This window comes from Labeo rohita, chromosome 14 (genome assembly GCF_022985175.1).
Source record: "Labeo rohita strain BAU-BD-2019 chromosome 14, IGBB_LRoh.1.0, whole genome shotgun sequence".
In the NCBI taxonomy this organism is placed as follows: domain Eukaryota; kingdom Metazoa; phylum Chordata; class Actinopteri; order Cypriniformes; family Cyprinidae; genus Labeo; species Labeo rohita.
The window spans coordinates 29,657,882-29,682,665 of record NC_066882.1 but is presented as its reverse complement, the minus strand read 5'-3'; the positions used below and the strand labels follow the sequence as shown (position 1 = coordinate 29,682,665).

Below are 24,784 nucleotides of genomic sequence, written 5' to 3'. Positions count from 1 at the left end.
TTTAGCAAACCATAAAAAATGTAATACAGACAATATATCACAATTGTAAGAATAATATAGAATTAAAATATCAATTTATTATCATGAATACATAATAATAAGCCAGTTTGGCTTAGTGCTGCAGTGTGTTAGTGCTGCTAATAAAGAATGCCAAAGTTGTTTGTTAGGAATGATTGGGTCTTAAACTCTGACAGGATGCCAGACAGCTGTTAATCCCCCTTGAACAGCATCCAGCAATGAGAGAAATAATGTTAAACTGTTGCTGCATGTTCATTCTTTCAGTCTACACTATATAAGTGAGTCATCAAAAGCTCAATCGCATTCCAGGAACACATCAAAGAAATGAGGTTGTTGACTCACGGATGACTTCCACTTTATAGGTGGCGTTGATCTCCCCAGCACGGTTGGACACATGACAAGTGTACTTGCCGCTGTGTTCAGGTGTAAGATTCTTCAAGCTGAGAGTCCACTTCTTCTTTCGCCCCTCACCCACTTCCTCAGGCGTCAGAGGCCTGCTGTCTTTCATCCAGACGATGTCAGGTCTGGGGTTGCCGCTTGCGGTGCACTTGAGCCTTACTGAGCTCCCCACTGGCCGGGCGATCACACGCTTTCTCATTTTGGCTGGCTGCGTGAAGCGGGGCCGCACTACAAAGAAAAACAAAATGAAAAAGAAGGTGAAATACAGTAACTTAGAACCTGATTAGAACAGTTTTCTCAGGTTTACAGTTAGGCATTTAGATGTGAATGTGAAAAGCATGTCTGTGTCAAAGAATAATTTACACTACAGAAGCAGAGGTGACTTGACATCACTGTAATGAGAATAGCATCACATTTTAAAAAAAAAACGTGGAAACCATGATACATTTTAACATCCTCAAACCAGGCTCAGTTTTCTCCATTTACATCTGACTTTGGAGTGAAATATTGGTCTATTAGTAAAATAAAACTTGTATGACATTAGACTAATTTAAATTTAATTTTTAAGTCTGAAACTAAACTTAAAATAAAATGATCATGATTACTGCTTTCAAGAGCCTAAATAAATAAAGGGAGAAAGATGGACAACTGATTCATTGTCAGAATTTACACACCACCACTAGCATTACAAAGAAAATAAAGCATAAAAGAGTGGACATGGAGTTCTTGTATGGGCAAATTTACTGAGCAAAGCACCACACCATGAAAGCAATCAGACAAAGCAAACAGCAGCTCCTCTGCAGTTTCATTCTATAGTTCCCTGCTGACTGTTACTGCTCACAGCAGACTGAACAAACACCACAAAAGCAAATACAATAGTGAACTAAGCATCTTCCACTAGCAGCCGTCACAACTGCTATATTACACAGTACAAAAACAAGCAGGTCAAGCCCTCTTCGAACACCGCCGAGTTTAGCGGTGCATCGATATCAAATCAGATGGCAGCTGTCAGAGGGGAATGGAATGCTTCCCCCCTCACACTTCACATAAATAGCCTGCTCTTTGGCTTGTCAAACGCAATTACCAAGGCAAACACTGGGCTCCAGAGGTAGGAGTTTGTGACTCCAGGGAGTAAAGAGCCACAGGAAATAGTGTGGGGACCGTCCAATCCCAGACCACAGGGCTACCTGTCAGTATCTGGGAAGATTCAGCCACATGTGTGCCAGAGACAGGGGTTTGATGGGGAAATACAGGGGTGACGAACTGTACATGCTGTCCAAACCCTCTGTGACAGACTTTCCATTCAACTGGCCACATGTTTTTCCATAGACCCACATATCAAACGTGGATCACCAACTCATTCAGCACACAGCATGCTGTCAAACTAAGACTACAACGCTGAGTACTATATTTTACTACTGAGTAGTATATCAAAACAGTAGTGCTGCTATGTTACAAATAATGGCACAGTAACTAAAGCAAAATGACAGCACTGTTATGCTACAACGTATGTCGCTGCTAGTGTACAAAAACAAAACGACAGCACTGCTAGGCTACAACAAATGCCACCACTACTACACTACATCAAAATGGCAGCACCATTATGCTACAACAAAATATCACCAGTACTGTACTACAACAAAACGGCATTGCTACTATGTTGCGATAAATGTCATCTTGTTATGCTTCTATACTATAAGAATTCAATAGGGTCTGGCTGCAGACATGCAATTGCATTTTCAGATGTGCACTCTCAGACTTGCACTCTCAGACAGCTGCACTTCCAGAAGTCTTTTTTAATTTGTATTTTATTTACTTATTTATTTATTGAATATCTCAACATTTTACAACAGTAGCCAGGTGGTGAACACACACACACAAAAAATAAACTAAATTGCAATGTCACTTGCAATCGCCACTTGCACTCTCAGCTACCCGCAACGTCACTTGCAATCCACACAAATCGTGCGTGTTGCCAATGGAGACAAGACGCTGTGGTGGTTAAACGATTAAAACTAATTTAATAGAAGGTCCTGAAGTCATCTGTAGGAGATAAAGACAAGACCTGCAAATCCGTGACCACAGAACAGCAGAATATGAACGCAATGCGCAAAGTTTCTCGTTAAGCGTTTTTCTCCTGTAGAAAACTATTAACACTTAATATGGCTTAATGTATTAAAATGCTATTAAAAGATCAAATTCGATATACAGTTTTTTAATATAATCTATATGTATATAGTGTTTTCCTCCGCAAAACGTGGCATAATGTGGCATAACGGACAAAGATGATAGACTAAACTCAATATGCTCCTCTTCATTATTAAAACAACTACAGACAAGCAGGTGAGCCCAGAATAAACACAACAGTGCATTTATTCACATTTTCCCATATAGACTTTTGTCTTTGTCCATTATGCTACATTATGTGCTTAATTTATATTGATTTTCCTCGGGAGGAAAACGTCTATTTAACACATTGCGTTCTGGGCACGTCTGCTTGCCTATACGGAGTTGGTCCTTTTAATATCACTTGATGCATTTCTTATTGCGCGTTCTGTATCTGCTGGTACATAGTTTGTCGACAGTAAGTTTTATACTGAATTTGGTCTTTATCATCTTAGTCCGTTTTGCCACATTAAGCGTTTGTTGAGCAAGTAGGTATAAAAGTGAAAGTTTGCGCATTGTATTCATGGCCATATGCTTGCCTTGAAGTACATTAAATTAATAAACTATATATCAAAATTGATTTTTTAATGGCACTTATTCTGTCTAAATACATTAAGCCATGTTAAGTGTTAATGGTTTTCTACAGGAGGAAACCGCTTAACTAGAGACCTTGCGCATTGCGTTCATATTCAGCTGTTCTGTGGCCACGGATTTGCGGGTATTAAATTAGTTTTAATCATTTAACCACCACAGCGTCTTGTCTCGATAGGCAAGTGATTGTGTGGATTGCAAGTGACGTTGCAGGTAGCAGAGAGTGCAAGTGGCAAATGCAGAAACGTTAATTATTGCATTCATGACCTCAAAGTTAGATTATTGTAATGCTTTATTGGATGGTTGTTCTGCATGCTTAATAAACAAACTCCAGCTGGTCCAAAATGCAGCAGCTAGAGTTCTTACTAGAACCAGGAAGTATGACCATATTAGTCCGGTTCTGTCAACAATGCACTGGGTCCCTATTAAACACTGTATAGATTTTAAAATCTTTCTAGTTACTTATAAAGCCCTGAATGGTTTAGCATCTCAGTACATGAGTGAGCTCTTATTACATTATAGTCTTTCACGTCTGTTGTGTTCTTAAAACTCTGGCATTTTGGTAATACCTAGAATATCAAAATCAACTGCTGGCAGCAGATCATTTTCTTATTTAGTGCCAAACTCTGGAACATTGTTCGGGAGGCAGACACACTCTGTCAGTTTAAAGCTAGATTAAAGACCCATCCCTTTAACCTGGCTTACACATAACACACTAACACTTTCTATAATTCAAATCCGTTAAAAAATTGTTAGGCTGCATTAATCAGATCAGCCAGAACTGTGAACACTTCCCATAACACCGGATGTACTTGTTACATTGTAAGAAGAATGGCATCTACGCTAATATTTGTCTGTTTTGTTCTTATTCCAAGGTCACTGTAGCCACCCAGATCCAGCCTGTATCCAGATCAGATGGTGGATCTGCACCTAGAGATGACCTCTACAGCCCTGAATGTCAGCGGAGACTGTATCACCTAGACCTCAGACCTCGTCACTTAGACGGCCATTGGCACAAGACCAGATAAGTCCTCTGCACAATCTGACTTTGCTGCAGCCTGGAACAAACTGGTGGTTCGTCTGGCCACTGAGCCTGGTTTCTCCCAAGGTTTTTTTCTCCATTTCTGTCACAGATGGAGTTTTGGTTCCTTGCCGCTGTCGCTTCTGGCTTGCTTAGTTGGGGACACTTGATTTCCAGCGATATCGTCGACTTGATTGCACAGATACTATTTAAACTAAACTGAGCTGGATGATGACATCACTGAATTCAATGATGAACTGCCTTTAACTGAAAATTGAATGGTAACTGTTGTCCTTTTGCGTTATTGACACACTATTTTCCTTAATACTGTTAAGCTGCTTTGACACAATCTGTATTGTTAAAAGCATTATATAAATAAAGGTGACTTGACTTGTCTATGACAAAATGGCAGCACAGCTATGCTACAACAAATGTTACCACTACTATACTACTACAACAAAATTTCACCGCTAATATACTATAATATACAATATATTAAATACATACATATATATGTGTATGTTCTAATTCTAAATACATTCTAATACAATGTAAAACTAAAAGTTGCATTTAATGAAAAGCAGCTTATGAAACATCTTGGCAGCTGTCGTGCATATTTGCAGTGACTTTCTGGGCAGCAATTATAAATACCAGGAATGAAGGAGATCAAAGGGGATCAGAGGACTGTAGCACCTTACCCAGTTTTCCCGTCAGGTCAGTGGAGTACTCGGTTTCACCAGCTGGTCTGGCACCTTCCCTCCCAGCACTGGAGTCATCTACAGAGAGTAAGAGAGAGGAAGAATGAAATATTTACATATCAAAATAACCACATGCTCCTCCAATGAATATGAGAATCAACTCTGAGATTGCTACACATATTTGTGTTCAATTGCATTACTATAATTCTTAAGCCAAATAACTGCAATCCTTCACCGCCTAAACCAAAATGAACAAGTGTCGCCTGATCAGCTGACTAGTGAGCAAACATGATACTGTAGCTGAAAGTCTTCAAATACCAACACTGCATTTCAAGGCTTGAGAGTGTCAGAATTAGGCCAGAAACATGGTTTACTCAAGACACAAAAGTGCTGTTGCTAGATATACTGCGCTCTTGTGTACCACAAGGGTGGTAACAAACCTCAGGACTCAAGGGGGTGATAGAGTGTCCTTAAGATGTCTCTGTCATTATTCACATTTACTAGCTTTATTGCTTGTTTATACAAGCCAAAAATATTCTTTTCAAACTGTCGACATTTCAAAAAAACAGCAATATGCAGAATTCATATTCAAATTTATAGAGTATGTTTTGGGCCTAAAAGTGACTCAGATATTATCACAGTTTACAAATATTCAAATTCACAAATTCACAGACATTAGCTAAAAGGAAATAAAAGTATTTTCAATGGACAACTACAAAAAAAAAAAAAAGGTTTATGCTTGGTTTATGATTCATTTGTGCATCTGATGCAATTCATTAAGATCTTCAGTCACAACTCAGCATTTATTGTGAAATACTGAACCTTCTAATCAGAGAAGATACATTCAAAATTTAAGTCAAACATCTAAAGTCACGCGTGGTGAAGAGTGAAAACTATGGCTGGAAATCTGTGACCCTTCTGCTCTAGTTACAGACCCTGCTCATCCGTTCACCACATGACTGGCATTTTCAGGCCTGTCAGCTCTTTGAAGCTGTCGGCGGGGTGGTTTGATCTGAGAATGTACACAGTTTAACACTCCTACAGGAGAGGTTCCAGTTCGGGCAAAGGAAAATGGCTCATTGCTGGGCTAACAGCTTAATTACTATGGCTCATACCCTTCACTAAGCCCCTCAAGTATGGTCACTCTACACATAGCTCTTTTGTTCATGTCGGGCTCATGATCATTGCAACCATCAAGCATACATTTTCATTGGCACCTTAACAGCGGTTTCAGAATTATCCCTAGGTTTGTCATTTTAATACCATTTTATAAATGTAGCTTGCATATCCAAAAGAAAAAAAAAAACCTTCAGAACTTCCATAACATATATAGCACTCTGTGAGCTCATAAAACATGCACACATACTTCAAGACTTCACACCGGCTATAAAGGTGAAAAACTGAGTTTGATTCATGGAAAGTCAACAAATCTTGGAAGGATGAGGGTTGTCAGGTTTCTAAACCAAACAAACTCCTGTTTCCCTTTCATTAAGGCGAAGTGACACCACAGCGTGCCGCATTTCACACGTCGACCATCTAGGTGTGTTCATAATTTCGAACAAGCTCAGTATGACTGAGATGTTTGCATAACCCTTCAGTTTGTTTGCTTTTATGTCTGCAGTGGAGACGGCAGTAGAAAACATGCCTTTTTTCCGTAGGAAATCTGAGCACAGAGTTTCTGTTCCACTGGGTTTTTACCAGCTTTGTGGTCTTCTTCTTGTAATGTTCGTTGGTGAGGTTGCGGACCAGGTACCCTCTTTTGCTCCCTGGCAGGGCTTAGGAGTTTCTGTAGATTTTGGCTAAGGCCACTGGTCCCTTGCTAAGCATAAAAGTCCAACTTGGCTGTGCCACGTCCGTCAGGGGCAGCAAAAACCCTCTGGTGTCCAAGATTTACTGCACTTGAATGTTCTGCTTATGACCTCCAGTGCTGTCAAAATGGTTACATCGATGAAGTTGAACAATTGCCTCATGTTTTTCTGGAAGTGAAGCAACCACCTTCGCTCAAAGCAAAACAGTGTTTCTGAACACAACATGCTAATTATGCTGTCATCCTCTACAGCTATGGTGAAGTCGGCTATGAAACTGGAGACGGTTTGGAGACAATCCTCATGAGTGAAACCTCGACAGGAGAGACAATATGGGGCTCTAGCTGTTAGCTGTTACCTTGGCTTTGATTTACTGAATTCCAGCACTGGCTTATGGAAACCATTACCAACTCTACTGCTACACAGCTCTATATTAACAGCCAGCTCTAAACTGTGAAAATTTATGGGCCGTGGTCACAGCAGAGACGTTACTACATTACTGACTACAGACTAACCCGAGAATGAATAACACTAAGAAGTTGACAGATTAACTGCCTGCCGAGCATATTTATGTTTGATCGCACCAATGTATCTTTTGGCCACTGCATATTTGGGAACAGAAAAACCATGCTTGTGGATATTTCACAATACGAAAAACTGTGACCTGGCCTAAATGTCGCTGTTTTTATATGAGTGAACCCTTTGAATTCCGCCAACATTAGCTCCATGTTAATTTTTACATTCTAACATCATGGACTGATGTTCATGTTTTCGTAGATGGCCGTATGATGGTCGTAGCATTTACGCAACAGACATCATGAAATCAAAATTTAATGTTTATTTGCTTGATACAATTACTGTACTGTAAAATTAGTTCTGAACATCTTTATGGCATAATATCAGATGTTGACGTTATGGAGCAGGTCAATGTTGGAGCCGCTAAGGCATCATTTTCTATAATTACACTGAACAAGCATGCCTTAAATTCCTGTAAAGTTTTAAATCTGAAAGTGCTCCAAGTATAGAGTTATTGTCCTTCAAAAGAAAGAGTCGATTCCGAGTCATGAAAACGAGTCGTTTTTAAAACGAATCTTAAGCTGTTTCAAGTTGACGTCAACTTGAAACATTAGCATATTGTCCGCCCACTTTTTGCGTGTGCAGACCCGGGAAAACTTGAACCCCCCTCCCTCAAACACCATAGTGGATTCCTGTGGAGAAGACGCTGTGCTCTGCACTGTGAGGGTAAATCTGTTAGGGTACAGTCAGGATATGTCGAAAAACATCCAACTCATTTTCTCCTCCAACTTCAAAATCATCCATCGCTGCAGAAATATTGATCGAGTGTTTATCCTTAAAACAGCGATGTAGGACGATTTTGAAGTTGGAGGAGAAAATGAGATGGGAGTTTTTCGACATACTCTTGACATATCTTGAGCTGGAAAGCACCAAGTGGAGTAATCCTTTTAAAAACTGTTGCTCTCATCTACTCTGTAGCATGCAAAATACGTATTTAGTTGTGTTTGTGGTCGCTCCATGCAGCTTGTAGGTCTCTAACAGCAATATGTGTTTGCACGCAATTGTCTAGAAATGTCATTGAATAGTGAATGTTTGTCGCTGATATTACTTAAGAGTTATGATAAAGAATAGAGCAATACGTTGGTGTACAAAATGCAGTGCTTTATCAATACTTTTCTGCATTGGGCTAACGCATACCATGGCTGTTTGGGTGTTTACCACCGAGATGTAGGCTAGAATAATGGTGATGGGTGTTCCGTTTCCGAAATGCAGTAGACCAATCACAACAGTCTGGGTCATCGAACCAATCACCGTAGATAGCGTCACACAAAGTAGGGGTTTGGACAAATGATTCTTTGATCGAATCGTTTGGGAGTCATTAAGAAAAAATGGTAAAAAAAAATAAATGCATATTGTAAGACAATGAAAGTGTTTTTCGACCATGCATGCATGTCAACCTGTTGTTGGGGACTCCCAAAACCAAAATATGAACCTTTCATAATCCATAATAAGGGCACTTTAAAATGAAGTATAACCAAAAACTTAATATAAATTGACATACATTAAATTTTTTTATATTACTCTTTTTTATATTAAACAATCCAACTATTATTTGATTTCACTGGCCACATATAGCTATTCTAAAATGTTGTAAAAAAATTATATAGCAGCATGGAGTGTTTCCAGAAGGCACAAAGGACTGTTGAGATCACTCTCCAATTTGCTCCAGCGGCTTCAACGTTGACCTGCTCCATAACGTCAACTTCTGAGTCAGCCTGATCACCTACAGTCATTCCTGCTTTGGCACAATCCCTAACAATTCCACTCCCGAATCCGCTCTTCAGCTGTGGAGACCCAGGCAGATTTAGAGAGGCCTTCTTTCCTGGAGCTGAGGACTGACCCTGCATTAAGTGTTTCCGTTTCTCTTTTAAGGATTACCGGAGCAGAACAGAAGGAAAAGCGAAGACTCTGGCTACGACTGTGTCGACCCTCAGGGCTTTTATGAATACCAGCTGAATTCACATTATGAAAAGAAGGAGTCAAGGAATACCTGGCTGGTGTCCTACCTGGGCAAAATGTTGTATTAAATATACATTACAAATATAAATATCAGAACAATCTCTGTTCACTGAATCCATAAAACCTTCTGGTGTGCTTTTAGTAACAGTGGTGTAAAAAAAGAGAGAAACTGTACTTAAAGTTTTGATACTATGTTTGGTACAAAATTACACAAACTCTAAAATTAAATTTGGAAAAAAGATGTGTGTGTGCGCACACGAGTGTTTGAGGAAAGATGAAATTTGAAATGCCTCTGAAATTTATTTTAAACAAGTGCAGACTGTTTTTTTCCTTGAAAATGTAAAGTCACTAAAGTACAAATTTACCCAAAATAAAACTTAAGCATACTACTGAAGTTACTTCAGTACTTTACAACACACTTTAAAACAACAAGAAAACTGTGGAACTGTCATGAGTAATTCATACATTGTCAAACACACTTTGGCATTATACATGATTCTTTGCATTTAAAGAAATATAGCTGTGCAAACACTGAAGTAGAACACTATGAAGGAAACACCAACAGATCTGGCAAGTCAAAACATTTAAGCAAATGAGAGAATGTTTGGGAACCAAGGTCTGAGCTAACAAATCTTCCACACTTTCCACATTAAAGGACCCTGACCCCAAATACAGCCCCATTCCCATGATTACTTCACAATGTCAAGAGCAAACTGGAACCTCCATTTCTGTGTGTGTCTAGTGTCAAGATGTACATCTTTGTTGAAACTCTAAATGTGTGCAGAGCTCAAAAGCGGCTTGTAACAACAGAGGGTTTGATGGCATATGATTGGTGGCCTCAGTGGTAACTGTGGCCACCTGTGATAGAATAAAGAGAGACCTGCCTTACAGTCTGTGGTGTGGGGTGGGAGAACACACACAGCTCAAAAACGAGCCAATTCCTGTTCTTACTTAAAACTTGATTGTGATGATTTAGGACATAAAATGGACTAAATTTTCTAAATTAATCTCTAAAATATTATTTTAATCAGTGGTTGTGCAAAAATGTCAATTTCAGAGTCAATTAAAAAAAAAAAAGTCAATATGCAGATGATAAAAATCACCTTTGGTTCAATCATGTTTGAAACTGAATGTCAAGTGCACTGCATTCCAGCTATATATCTCTCTCCTCTACTTCAAAATGACCTTTTTTTCTCCCCTGGGAAAAAATTATAAATGTTGATTGTGGTCTGTGCTTCGGTGTATCAGTAGTAACTGATTCAGTCTTTGCCAGTCGCACCAGTTGGACGGCACATTCCCCTCATGTCTGCATTCAGCGTCTGCTTTATATCATGTTCACACTTCATTTATATGTCACGAAATATGAAAGAATTTCCAGCTTTTTATCGGCATGGATGGACTGCTGATCTTGAAATATGTGGGATCGTCACGGCATGGGCTGTAGGAGGACTAGCTAAGACAACCCTACGCCCACAGCACAGCCCATTCAAAGAAGCATTCATTGTGTTACCCCTTACAGAAGCTTTTAGCGACAAGAAAGCCTCCACTGTGGCATGCTGGGAGAGATAAACACATCCCATCTTGAGTCCAAAGCTCTGGTGTTTGTACACTAATTTAGCAGGGGAACTAAAGTACTTAAGAAACTTTAGAAAGCGGCTGTGTAACTCTAAAACACATCTATAAAACATCCCTTTGAAATGACAGGGACAAGCTGGCATCTATTCTTCACAGTGCCAGGTTGAAAGCAGCTTAATGGCTTCTCTCCATGCTGAGCTGTCAAGACGAAAACAAGTCTGTATGGACGACGCTGAAGATGATTCGCAGTATGTTTGCAGGGGGTTGGCACAGGATCCCGCTTCCACTGTCCACCATCGGCGTCCCAGCTGCCTGCCTGTAACTCTAGCAAACATCAAGGACAGGATGGAGCTTTACCGAATTAACATATCTCACATATTGATCGTGCGGTGCTCCCTTTGAAACCGACACCTCCTCCCCTGCACTGTGAACTGGCCTCTGTTCTGCCCAAATTATTTTGGAATAAAAAAGGCCCTTAAAGGAGCAAGGCGTGGAGCGCCAGTTACTCGCCGGCTAAATTAAAATCAAGTAAACAGGAAACTGTGCACACTGTAAAAGATGCTTGGAAACAAACTGCATTTCACTGATAAAGCAAAGAAAAAATGGAAAAGTACAAGGCCGTTTTATCTGTTTCCAGGAAAATGGCTGAATCTGCTCTTAGTGGTAATACTATGCTATACAGGCCCAAGGTACACAAAAGTTTTGGAATCGTATTTAGGTAATCACTCCATCTCCTGATTTCATTTTATCTACTGTAATTCATAAGGCACTTCTGCCTGCAGGCTCTTGGAAAGCAAGATCTATAGTGTAAATACATTTATGCCTCCAATAAAAAAATTGAAGCAAATGTGCAAACTTTAAAATGCTGTTTCAAGCATGTAAAAATGCCAGAAATAGTATTGCTTGATGTTGTCAATCAACACATACTTTCAGTGTTAGACTGCAGCAACACCTCTTCACCTTTGAGGCTGTCAGGAGGGGCTGACAGATAAAGATATGGTGCTAAAACTGTTGAGTTTCTCCCTATCAACAACACATGTCCATAGACTTTTTTCAGCCCCTCTTCTCTCCCTTTCTCGAGCTGTTTGCAGACTTGTACTGTGAGATCCAGCACATTTAGACTGAACACAATATAGTGACGGATGTGAGACCACATCAAAGCACACCTTCAAAAAAAAAAAAAGAAAAAAAAAAGGAGGGAAATATTGGCGGCACTGGCTTCATGCCATGAATGGTAAATTTAACTACACAAGTCTCTTTTTGTTAACACATTTAAGGAATCCTTTGAATAAACTGTTGGTGCGTTGGTTATGGACTCGAAACAAAAACAGTGTGAAAAACTACTTTTCATCCAAACTTAATTACGGTCATTCATCAAACGCACTGCAGGCGTCAGTTTCAGGTTGCTAACATCAGTGATGGGTTTGATTGATTTAAATGTTTAAATATGACTTTAAAACTGATTTTTTTAAAGATGTATCAACATTAAAGCCAAAGGCTTAAGGTTTTGGCTTCTCAACAAAACTCAGTTAGTTCAACTTTATTGTCCAGCCTTTGCTGAAAATTGGTATTTGGTCTCACTGTACATACAATACCAACAAAACATACACTTCCACATCATACACACAAAAAGATATTTTACATGTTACAACCATTACAAAAAATCCATAATTGTTCAAAAGATCCATGATACAAATATTTGTTTACATATTGATTTACTTGGTGTCTTATAACAATGACCAGATAGTAATAATTTAAAGGCATAATCATTTGGGTGAGTTGTGTCTTTGCTTAATTGATCTTTTGAATTTTGGTTGGGTCCCACAATTTTACCTTCCATCCTTAAAATATTATTTCGTTTTAGTTTATTTACAGATGCTATTCTTCCAAACCAAGCCATTGTGTTATTCCTTAAAATAATCTCAATTATGCTGATGTAAACTTTTTGCAAAACACCCTGACTAACAGGAAAATCTAAATTCTCAAAATTCTCAATTCAAAATCCTTAAAAATTAGCCTCTAATTTGCTTTCTTATAAATAAGTTCCCCTAAAGCCTGTTTGCCAAGATTCTTTTTTAAGGATTTTGAAAGTGTGAAATGGTATTTTAATTTCAATATTTTTCCCTGTCAGCTCAGGATAGTCACTAGTGAGGCGTTTGGTGCTGTGTGCCAGTAGACATTTAAGAATTGTCATGACTTTATTTTCTTGCAGCTCCAGAGTGAGTCACATGACATTTATGGCTCAGGTGATTGGCTCAAAATAATACTGGCAGCAGAACTGAATGCCCAAGAGCACAGATGACAAATTTAATATTACATCTTTGCCTTGCGCCAGCTAAGGGGAATTAATGGGCTCACTGCAAAGTGGAGTACATAGCAGAGTGTACTGTAGTTAATTACCACATTTATACCAAAATATGTTTGGGTATTATGATAATTACATTGTACAGAATTAAGTTGCTCTTAAGCTGCATAGAAACACAGCTAATACAGTTGAAACAAGTACTTCACAGGAGCAGCAATGCAAAGTAACTAGATGCTCCAAAAAGTATTCAAGTTCTACTTCATAATCAAAGCAAAAGCATCATTAGGATATTTCTAAAGGGACAAACATACAATGAACAAAACAATACCAAAAAGCAGGGCACTCCAATGGAAGAGTGGAACAGACACAACAAAAGATTGTGAAGACTTCAAAGGGACTTGTCTACAGACGCTGTACCCTCTCCTCAAACACATCTAAACTAATTGGTGCATCTATTCTCTCTGGCTTCACTCTACTTGTTTCATTTCTTACAGGTTGCACAACTACGGAGGCCAGGCCCAGCGTTCAGTGGCTGGACTTACAAAAGCCTACAGGCAGACGAATAAAGGCTACGTCTAATGAGAGAGGATTCTTCCACTACACTAGCTACCAACCACAGAGGAAAGAAAAAGCTATTATGGATCTTTAAAAGAGTGGAAACTCTGGATAGGTGTGCAGACACAAGGCTCAAAAGGAGTGAGGCACCTCCCTCTGTGACAGACCTTTGGTTCCTTCTCTGGGAACAATGGAGGAACAAGCCTAATCCAGCCAGCTTATAATGAGCTATAAGCTTTCTTTTCACAGCAAAAATGTCCTCCCTTACTTTGGTGCTAATCAGGGACAAATGCCCGTTCCTTTTCAGGTCTTCTGAACCTCATTCTCTTGTTGTCGCTCTCCTCTCTTGTCCTGCATTTTCAAGTGTCCTAGGTTAAAGATGACATGGTTTTGAGATCCGTGAGAATGGTCGGGCTTTGGCTCAACGTATAGAAGCTCTATGTTCAAGAGGCCCCATTCACATCACAACTCATCTTTCCAATTGTGCAGAAAGAGAGTTTGCAATCGTGCATTCGAGACAGTAAAGCAGGAATGGGGGTTGGAGTTGCTCCTCAGTGCTAAACTTGCCAGGCTTTTTGGTTGTAGTGTTGGGGTGCCAGTGTGGCCGTTTCGGCACTTAAATGCCTCCGCGGGCTGCAGTGGACCAGAACAACAGCCCAGAAAAAACAACAAAGAGCTCAAACCCCATTCACACCATGAAAGGACCAGCATCCAGCCGATGAGGCATGTAGTGTACAGGCTTTCGTCTTTCTCTCCACCGCACAAGAAGTGAAAGAGGTGTATGAGGAATCTATTAAAGCAAAATGACACGTAATCGGCTTATGAAGCCAGGCAAAATGAAGTACTGGGGCCTAAACCTCACATTACAGTTCAACTCCTAGTGGTGCTTCCAGATAACTCCAGGGGGTTACAAAAAGCCTGCCATTTCAGCGATGAGGGATCTACAAAGCGCTACAAATTAATAGGCCCTCTAACTACCAGGAAGCTTTATTCCAAACAGCACGACAAGAAACACTAAACAACCCAAAACAGGCATTTGAAATGTTTCATTTTTACACTTACAAAACTTAATTTGCCTTACACATGCTCTTATTTATTTAGCACTTTGGATTTAAATATTTGCTTTGACAATGTTTCAAAAAATTGATTCTTTACTTTACAGTATGGTCTCAGCATACTGAATGCTGACAAAAGGCAAACAAACAAACAAAACAAGGCTTTATATTCAGTCTCAAAAATTTAAATTTGGATAAAAAGTTGATGTACATTTATTATTTATTCAATAAAAAAATAAAATAAAAGATTAATATAATTTCAACAAAGCATCAAACAGATGTTGAATTTGCATATAAAATTAATAATAAACTGCCTGTCATACACATGAGAATAATGACTGTATTTCAAACAAGCTGGGTCACAGAATTAACTATATGATTACAATCATATACAATCATATACCCTGGACTACAAAACCAGTCTTAAGTAGCAAGGGTATATTTGTAGCAAAAGCACGCTGCTTTTAGCCTTATGCTGGAGCTGATTTCGGGCAATGAAACTAGGTATGTAAATAATAAAATACATTAGCCCAATAATATCATGTATTGGCAATTTCGCAGGATGATGATAGGACCCAACACTACTGTAGTGTATTATTTACTCACCCTCCATGCATCCTAGGTATATATGACTTCCTTCCTTCAGACGAAAGCAATGGAGTTACATTAAAATTTATCCTGGCACTCCCAAGCTTTAGAATGGCATAGATGGGTGTTTCTCCTCATCAGTCCAAAACAAGTCGAATAATATGCATCCATCCATAATAAAAAGTGCCTCACACGGCTCCGGGGGGTTAATATAGGCCTCCTGTAGCGAATCGATGTGTTTTTGTAAGAAATATATCCATATTTAAAATGTAAGAATCACTTTAATCTAGCTTGCAGATGGTATTTCAGAACTGGCAGAACTGAAATACCATCTAAGCTGTTCGCTAATCGCAACGCAGTGGGACAGCTAACCAATCACAACACATTTCGTTTTTCGGAAGGAAAAAGAACTAAACCCAGAACTAATCGAGCCTTATGTGCCAGGCTGGGAGAAATGTATTGTAATAATGTACATTATGTTAAAAATAATGCGTTTTTCGAACCACCAAGCATGAAAGCATGTTAGTACACCCCCAAAACAAAATCAAGACTTTGTAAAAGAGCATAATAAGACCCCAAAGATCATGTTCCGTGAAGATATTTCATAAATTTCCTACCGTACTATTTTTGAATATTTTTGAACTTCATTTGGACAACTTTGAAGGCGATTTTCTCAATATTTTGATTTATTTGAACTGAGATTCCAGATTTCACACAGTTGTATCTCGGCCAAATATTAACAAACTATACATCAATGGAAAGCTTATTTATTCAGCTCTCAGATGATCTCAATTAAAAAGAAAAAAAAGGACTTTAAAAAGAAAAAAAAGCACACAGCACATAGCGCATTTTTGGTATATATTCTATACCAGATATTCTATATTCCAAATATTCTATAATAAATCACAGTTTGAGAAGAAAACCACTGTAAGTAAATTGAACTAGGCAGTGTAAACATTCTTTAATTAAAGTGCATTTGTCTCCTCAATTTTGCTTTTGCCACCTAGACCATGTGTGTAACCTGAACGGATTGAGGTAATACAGTAGTTATCATTATCAGTTATTATTTTATGTAACTGATGCACTAATTTTTTTATTACTGAACTGATACATCATAGAAGCACCATCATTACGGAATGATTTAAGAACAATATATTCAGCATGCTTTTAAATCATGTCGCAAAAATGTTGCAAAACTCATTTGACTCATCATTATTTATTATTCATCCATGGTTCCTCTTCATCTGAGATTCCTCATCTCTGACTCCCATCATCTCTCTTAAGTGACTCATATATTTGGCACAACTATCTGAGGTGCGTCTCACAAATTCTTAACCCTGCAGATTGGAATGCACCTCCTCTTTCTCTTTCTGCTGTTTGTCTTCCACAGAAGGTGAAGCGATGCAGAACGCCTGTGCAGGCTGTGCGGGGTGGGGGGAGGGGGGAGTGGGGGAATGTAATCCCAGGCCTCGTGCATTCAACCGGCCTGACTGCTTCAAAGTTTTGTTTGTGTTTTTCCTTTTCCGGCTCTTTGAGTGTCTCCCTCCACCACTGCCTTTGAAACTAAAGCTCACCCCCACCTGCAATGGGACAGGCGCCATGTTTTCATAATCGTATGTTTTAAATGGCATCTTCATTTCCTGAGCCCTATTTCCGGAGGAATTGTTCACAAACAATGAGAAAGAGGAGGATTTGCTTGACTTGCGGTGTTGCTGTGACTATAAAGAGAATTGAGGGCTCAACATCAAATTTATCTCACTTTGAAAGAAATTCTGACGCAAGCTCAATTATTGTGGATAAGTATGTATCAATGTTTTTGGATAAGGTTCTTTTGTAGGCAAATAACAAGATAATCTCTTCCTCTGATTTTTTTTTTAATGGTTTGAAAGGTCACCAATGTTTGGTTATGATAAACACATCCTATAAACCATGATCAAAGAAAGAGATGTTTCACATTGTAATAAACCAGACGTGTAACTCAATCTGTATCTTTGTTGTAAATTCACAGACTTGAAATTTGAACAGCAGATTTTTCTTTCCTCTATGTTTTTATAAGCCACTATTTTTCATTCTCTCCCTCCTTTGAACCATGACTGCTATTACAACAAAGCCTGTTTTTCATCTTGAAGAAACAGCATTGGGGACGTATAAGGGAATGTACGGCTCCAACTCGACTCCAGCTGCTCTTCTAAGAGCTTGATCCACCTTGTTTTGCCATGCATGTCACTTGGACGGGTCATGGTTTGTAGAGGCCAGTGGGCACATGACTATTCAGGCTTAGCAAAGTACAAGAAAAATCTACTTAGTTTCTACTAGTTTAGAACAGGGTTTCGCAAACTTTGTTTGTGAGGAAACTGGAGGGAATGATGAACGTGAATCTGTCATTAAATTATTGAAATACCAACTTCTCACAGGGTACTAACAGGGGTATAGGTTACACCTAAGGGGTTTGGCAGACAAAAAAATTTGGGAAAAACATTTGGGAACCCCTGGTATAGGAGGCACATGAAAGTAGGCAGGGATGATCCATCTTTCTATAGCACTCCTCATTTCGATTGCACCTGGTTCCCCCATGAAATAACAGATATATACCGTAACGACAGGCTTCTGGAAGCAAATCTTCCATTCAGAATCTCCATAGAGAAATTGATTTTTTGTGTTACCATTTCAACCACAGAACTAGCATGAGCTGGGACATTATACAGTTATTGTGCGTGCTTCTGTAGATGCCAACAGAATGGAATGCTATCATCATCATCAGACTGATTCCATCCCTCACAAATCCTGTATCTTTTTTTCTTTTTACTATTTTGCTTCGATTGACTTCTTGTAATGTATATGATTTTTGTTTGATTTAAGATCTATAACACTTCACTGAAAAATATTTTGAAAATTAATGGGAAAACACTTCCTGAAACCTGTCTTTTCCTTCCCATGTTTTCAGCAATTCCTTGCTCATAATTCACACACAGCATCCCTAGTTATAAGATGGACATTCATTTTTGCTATTACTTTACAAAGATCTGGAAGCAGTACCATAAAAAAAATCATATATCAGTCAAAGCGGTAAATCAAATTTTTCAGTAGAGTAACTGAGACTCAAGATATTACTGAAGTGTCACGCAAATCTAATCTGGGAGATACCTGCTGCTGAGAACTACAACAGCTACGTTCTTTGAGACAGGTGTTTGAGGATGAGACACAGATTTCTCAATTAAACTGATGAAACCAGATACATGCCCTCTGGATCTTTGAATTTCATTCAATATTTATTAAGTTCTTTCAGATGGACTCTATGAAGGATGCAACCAGATCTGTTTTCTTTAATTTATCCTCAAGACAGCTGTGGAATCTGACACTTGCGTCATAACTCATGGATGAAGAACACAGATTACAGTGATAATTCTGCTCAGTGACTACACAGCTCAGAAAACAGGTTATTTTAAAAAGTCATCTTGTGTACTATGAAATAATAATGTACAAAAATAGATATTTTCAATATTGACTCTGTGGGCTGCCCGAACAGTCCTGGCTTCAATTTAACCTGTGATGGCAAAGCTGATTTTTTAGCAGCCAGTAATCCAGTCTTTAGTGTCACATGATCCTTCAGAAATTATTCTAATATGCTGATTTGGTTCTTACTTATGCCAAATCTTCAAATGGTAGTTTATCATTGGCGAATTTAGTCGCTGAACAGAACAAACATCACCTCCTGAGATGCAGATATATGATACCACGTCATCAGAGATATAAAAAATGATTATCTCTACTGATAATAATACACCTGCAAAATAAATGCCAGCACTGCCACTTTGTTTATTCTTATGTCCTTTATTTGTATAGTCCATATTTTGGTGGTTCAGACAACAGAGGACTCATGGTCTGAAGTCTGAGATATCCAGATCAGACTTAGAATGGACCGATGCCTGAACCCATAGACAAAACAAGCAGCAATCAGAACACATTGGCATTTATTCTTAATCATTAATCATAACAACTAAATTTAATTAAAAAAAAAAAACATGCAGACATAACTGAATAAAGACATGAGTGTTAATGGTGATGTTTCGTACACACTGTTTCAGTAGAGTTTCACACACCCAATGGTAGTTTGTCCGTGATAGGGCCTCTTGAAGTCCAGAGGGAAAGCCTGCTTAGAGATCAGTAGATATCTCAAGCTCCAGTTTTCCTGCACCGCGATCATTACCAGATGTTGGCTGAACGGCAGCTTCTAGGGCCCGAGCATACTACACAAATCGCTATAAATCACGAAGCACTTCCCAGCAGCTTCCTACATGTCTCAATTCCACAATCATGTCGGCACTGTCATCACAAACGGATGGTAAATCTAATCTTGATCATTTTGTTTTTCTTGCGATAGTTTATGCAGGTGAGGGCCAACAAACACAACAATCGGGCACAGAGAACTGAAACAAAATATGAAATCTGTTCTTTCAATCGTTCTTTTTTTCCTTGCTTCCGCTGGACGCTCTGAAAGCCACCTCTCTTCTCATTATCGCTGCCAATGACGCATCTGGTGCAATACTACAAATGTTAACAAAAAAAAAACTAATAAATAAGGAGAGGAGATGGCAGTGAACGAGTAGGAGTAGGCATCCAGGGAGTAAAAAGAAACATAGCAGACCCAGCGGACTCGGAACATGCTTGGAGTCTGTAAAAAGAGAGAGCAGCTTAAAGCCAGAGTGGCCCATGATAAATGGACAGTAATGTCTTTCCCATCTGGTTTGAGGAAGGGCAAAGCTACTAATGAGTCCTATCAACACAGGTCTCCTGTCCTCACAGGGACATTTGATCACAGAGCCACACAGGACAAACTGACTACACATGCTGTTCTACTACGCAAAAGAGGCAAGATAACTGATGACTGGACCTGATGTCAGGATACAAGGGCTGAGATGAAGATAACGGTTACATTTGGAATGGCAACACAATGCTCTTTGTGATTACATTTGGTACGTAACCCGTCCTGCACCACACATGCTACAGACATGAACGATACCTCAAATCAAGTGCTTTTTAAATGATTTTAAACGTTAACAACTGCATAGTAAAATAATTAATAAATACAAATAAATAATAAATAAAATGTTTAATTCTTAAATCAATGGCCAGATGAAAGAAAACAAGATCAGAAATGTTCCTAACTAGATTTAACCACAAGAGCACCGTGACTCAACATAGTAACCACTACACCACAGTTACAACTCCAAAACTTTAAGATCTGACATTAAGTGGAAATGCGCACACGTGTACACATGGGAGGATCTGATCTTAGATCTGTCTTAAGTCAACATGCTTTGCATGCACATGCCAAATGAGTATTTTTATGGTTAAGATCCATGAACTAAAAGAACAGGATCTGGAAGTGGAGGATGAATTAGTGTGAGTTGATGTTGTTCTCAAATTGAGGTTTCAAGTGAAGTGGAAAGGGGACCGTGGAAAGCAAAGCAAGCGGAAATTCAAGATTAAGAGAGCATGAAAAATATTACCCCCTTTTTTTTTTTAAACAGCTCTCTATTGTATAACACACAATTTGGCTTCTGTGTAGAAACATGCTTTGGTGCCATACAAAAACTTGAAACAATCAAATGAAACAATCCGAGATAGATGACTTGCCAAATTAAAGTAAAAAGGCATGCATAATAAGAAAAATATGTCAATATTTATAAGTAAATGTAAAAGTGCAAATACCAAATAATAATAATAATAATAAAAAAAAAGTTCAAAAGGTCTGGACTAATTACTGAAACCACATCTTGAGAAATGAACAGATCACTTTAAATCCCCAAGTTTAAAGTTCATCACTCCACAGAAAGAAAACATAGATTTACTTTACTGTGTGGATGGCTTTATTTTACTATACGGAACACCATATAAAGATGTTTTATAAGATGTTATGACATCTTATAAAAGTATTTCACTATACCAGTCCAGAGATAAAATATTTGGATGTTGAAATTTCTTAGAATCATGACAAAGACTTTCAATATTGTAATATCTGTATTCACACACTATAAAAGAAAATCTAGGCTTTCCAAAACACTCTACAAAACAACATGACACCTATCAAACTACACCTCGGCCTTCACTGGCACGGCTTGAATTACGTTGAAAGTGGGATGTGCCAGCAGAGGGATTAACAAACAAGTCCAAGTTCAAGGGCCCTGACTAAACAGCATGGCGGAGACGGTTGCGGTGTATCAAAGCCGTCCTGGCACATCATGGCCGTCCCAGCACAGTGGGTGCAGCTGCTCAACTGAGGTCATCTTGGCAGCTGCCCCTGCTGCCCCCCTCCTTACCCGCCCAAAGTTCAGGGGTTCGCTTATTGCCTTCAGCTGCAAAGAAACTTCTCATTCATGCTTAATTATGAGAAGACTTTTCATACACGCTTGTTTTCTTTTTCTCATATTGCCTGCTTCAATTCACCTCGCATGTTTCATGCCGTTTACTCTTGATTTTCAACTGGAATGGGGAGGGAATGGGTAGATTTCATGCATTATATTTATTTATTATTTATATTCCTTGAATATTCTAAAATAGCTACGATTAATTTCTTTCCCGTCACGTTTTCTTACTTTTCATGACATATCCAACATATCTAACCAGTAACTTTGAAACTGAGTGTGAATTTTTCTTAACTATTCTAGGATTGTTTGGTGTTAGAAATCTTGCAAGTCAGTAAGGCCAAGCGTAAATGTTATTTTATTTTTTATTTTTTTATTTTATTTGTTTTGTGTCACTTTGAGACAGAGTGTAATGTTTTTATTATTATTATATATTATTATTATTATTATTATTCGAAAGCATTTATGGTATTTGCCATCTTGCAGTGAGACTGAGTGTGAATTTTGTGTGCAAATTTAAAAAGGAAAAAAACAACAACATTTATATCTACCATACAACATGTCAAGTGCATACACTATCCACCAGGCCTCATCTGAAATAAATGTATATTAATATCATTAAAATTGATACAAATCTATCATTATTACTTATTAATTACACTATGATACACTCCTATCACACTACTATTACTTGGATATAATATTAGGAGAGTGACAATATATACAATACATGTTTGTGATTGGCTACATTTTGCATTAAATCATACGAATGCCCAAAGTGAATTTTACTTTCATTGGCAAGGCTGACAATGAATTACTACCAAACTGCAGAACAGAAAATTTTGTTGTGTTTTCATGTTGTGTAGTAGTGAAAAGTCCTCTTGACTTGATTTAGATCAGCTTCACTTTGTTTGTTTCTTTTATCAGTCAGATATTAAATCAGAGGAGATTATAAATTAGCACGCATGCTTCGACAAACATTATACATTGACCTTCAACAAGAAATGCAATAATTAACAGGGCAAAGAAAATGATTTTCTACGTGGTTATCAGTAGGGTGACTGGGATACACATGCTTCAGCAGATAGCAGGTTTACTGTAAGCAGCCGCCACTCTTAAAGAGATGCACATGCAGGGGTCAAGATGACTAATGACCCACTGTATGCTACAAAACAAACAGTCCATTCACCGCTGGGGATGTTCTCAATTCCTGTAATTTGGCTCCATTGTCTTGCATTACATAGAGCTCATCCGAGAGGCAAATAAAAGGATCATTAACTTAGTCCAGCTAATATAAAACTCACCCTGAAAGAGGCACTCCACCAGGGCCTCCATTTAGACTTGGCATTGCTTTAGATGGATGCTTTTGCAGTCCTAAATTACCCCATTGGTTAACATTATCATCCTTGAAGTTTAAGGTGACTACACGCAGAAGGCAGAGGTGAACACTGCTGGGCATTTAGAAGTTATGCCGGTGGTTTGCTATTTTGTCTGTGTACCATCTCTGATGAATGTACGTGGAGCAGGGTTCATGTCCTCAGAAACTCTGTAAGGGGGCTGGTGAGATCACAAGACTGGCCCAGAGCCCCTCCTCACGTAAGCGGACGGATCACCATGTGGAACGCAGCCAAATTAGGCCCTGATTAACTTGGCGAGCTGCCAGCGCGCTCATTCAGCCCTCTAAACTTTACACACAGTAGAACAAAGGTCCAACTACTGCACGACAAGTCTGAGAAAAGGCCATCGAAGTACCAAAATGATCAGAGAGCTGTAGATTAAGTATTTTACGGAGTATTTATTTTTATTTCTGGTCAACAAAGGAAATTGCTGTTCATGGCTACAGATGTCATATTTTATTCAAAAATGAGGCTGTGAGTGATAAAAGTATAGTCTATTTAATTTTTTTTACAATAATAATCCAACATTAATAATCCAATGCTCTGGCCAGTTACACAACAGAACAATATATTAAAAAAAATTCTGATTGGTTAATGAGTCTCATTCATTAACTAACAGAGTGTGTGTACACAAAATTAAATGCGAGCATGAACACACTCAACAGTGTACTGAAAAGATTTGGAAAACACTCCAGTGCGTATCTGTGTTTGTGCTCTGGAGAAGCGTTTCTATTTACAACGTGTTTTTGCAGTATTAAGCAATGTATCCATTCACAGACATACTGGGCCTCATTTATCAATCTAACATAGAAACGAGCGCAGATCCGGGCACACAAATCAACTTACAACAGAGTTCACGTGTGATTCATGAAACATTCAAAGTCGTATGTACGTTGATAAATGTGGCGCCTGAGAACATGACACATACACACTCACAGAAATCATACAGTCGACTTCGATCGTACCACACACAGGACTGAATTAATTTTTCTTTTGCAGTTTTGATAACTTGGTGGCACTGATACATCTGCCAGATAAAATAAACACACTATAGCTTGATCTCAGCCAGTTGATCATGTAAGTGAACCACTGCTCTGCACATTTTGTGTGTATCTCAGATGTCTATTCTACTCAAAAGTAAATGCCCTGTGAACTGGAAATATTCCACGCTGATTACAGTTCGAAGACAGTGTATATGTTCCATTCAACGAGCATTAAAGTGTGCAAGACATGAATTTAAACTGCATTTATTTACAGAGGTATATTATGTCACACTTCTCTAGTAAGTTTTGTCTGTGTGAAGACGATGCAGGTGGTGGCGTAGTGCAAATCCATGAATGAATATTCCTAAGTAAAGTAAACTTAAACTGATTTCCCCTGCTCAGGGAGTAGGGAGCAATAAACATTGTGTAGGGACCATGTCAATCGGAAAACAGTTCAGTCATGGAGCTCTCTTTGAACTAGCTGGTTATCTGCATCAGGTTAAATGAGAGAGGCATGCAAAATATGCAGAGCGACTGTACATGAGGACTGGAATTGAGAAACGCTGATGTATTTAATCATATCATCATATCGCCCTAATTTCATTAAGGGATAAAGTGTATTACATTGTAAAAACACTATACCAAATCATTTTTACAGAATTTCTACGATTTCTTACAAAGAGCTGCTGAACAGTAAATCAGTTGCTTTATGAACAAGGAGAGTGATT

At 38.6% G+C, this 24,784-nt stretch overlaps 1 protein-coding gene across 1 annotated transcript in view; it reads right to left on the bottom strand.

Moving 5' to 3' along the window:
- fgfrl1a (fibroblast growth factor receptor like 1a) overlaps positions 1–24,784 on the bottom strand; it is a 64,980-nt gene that overhangs the window by 4,575 nt on the left and 35,621 nt on the right. The window contains exons 4-5 of the mRNA XM_051127931.1: positions 4,894–4,971; positions 361–645 (exon numbers count right to left, since the gene is read on the bottom strand). Coding sequence (XP_050983888.1) covers positions 361–645; positions 4,894–4,971 — 363 coding nt within the window. The remainder of the gene's footprint in view (positions 1–360; positions 646–4,893; positions 4,972–24,784) is intronic.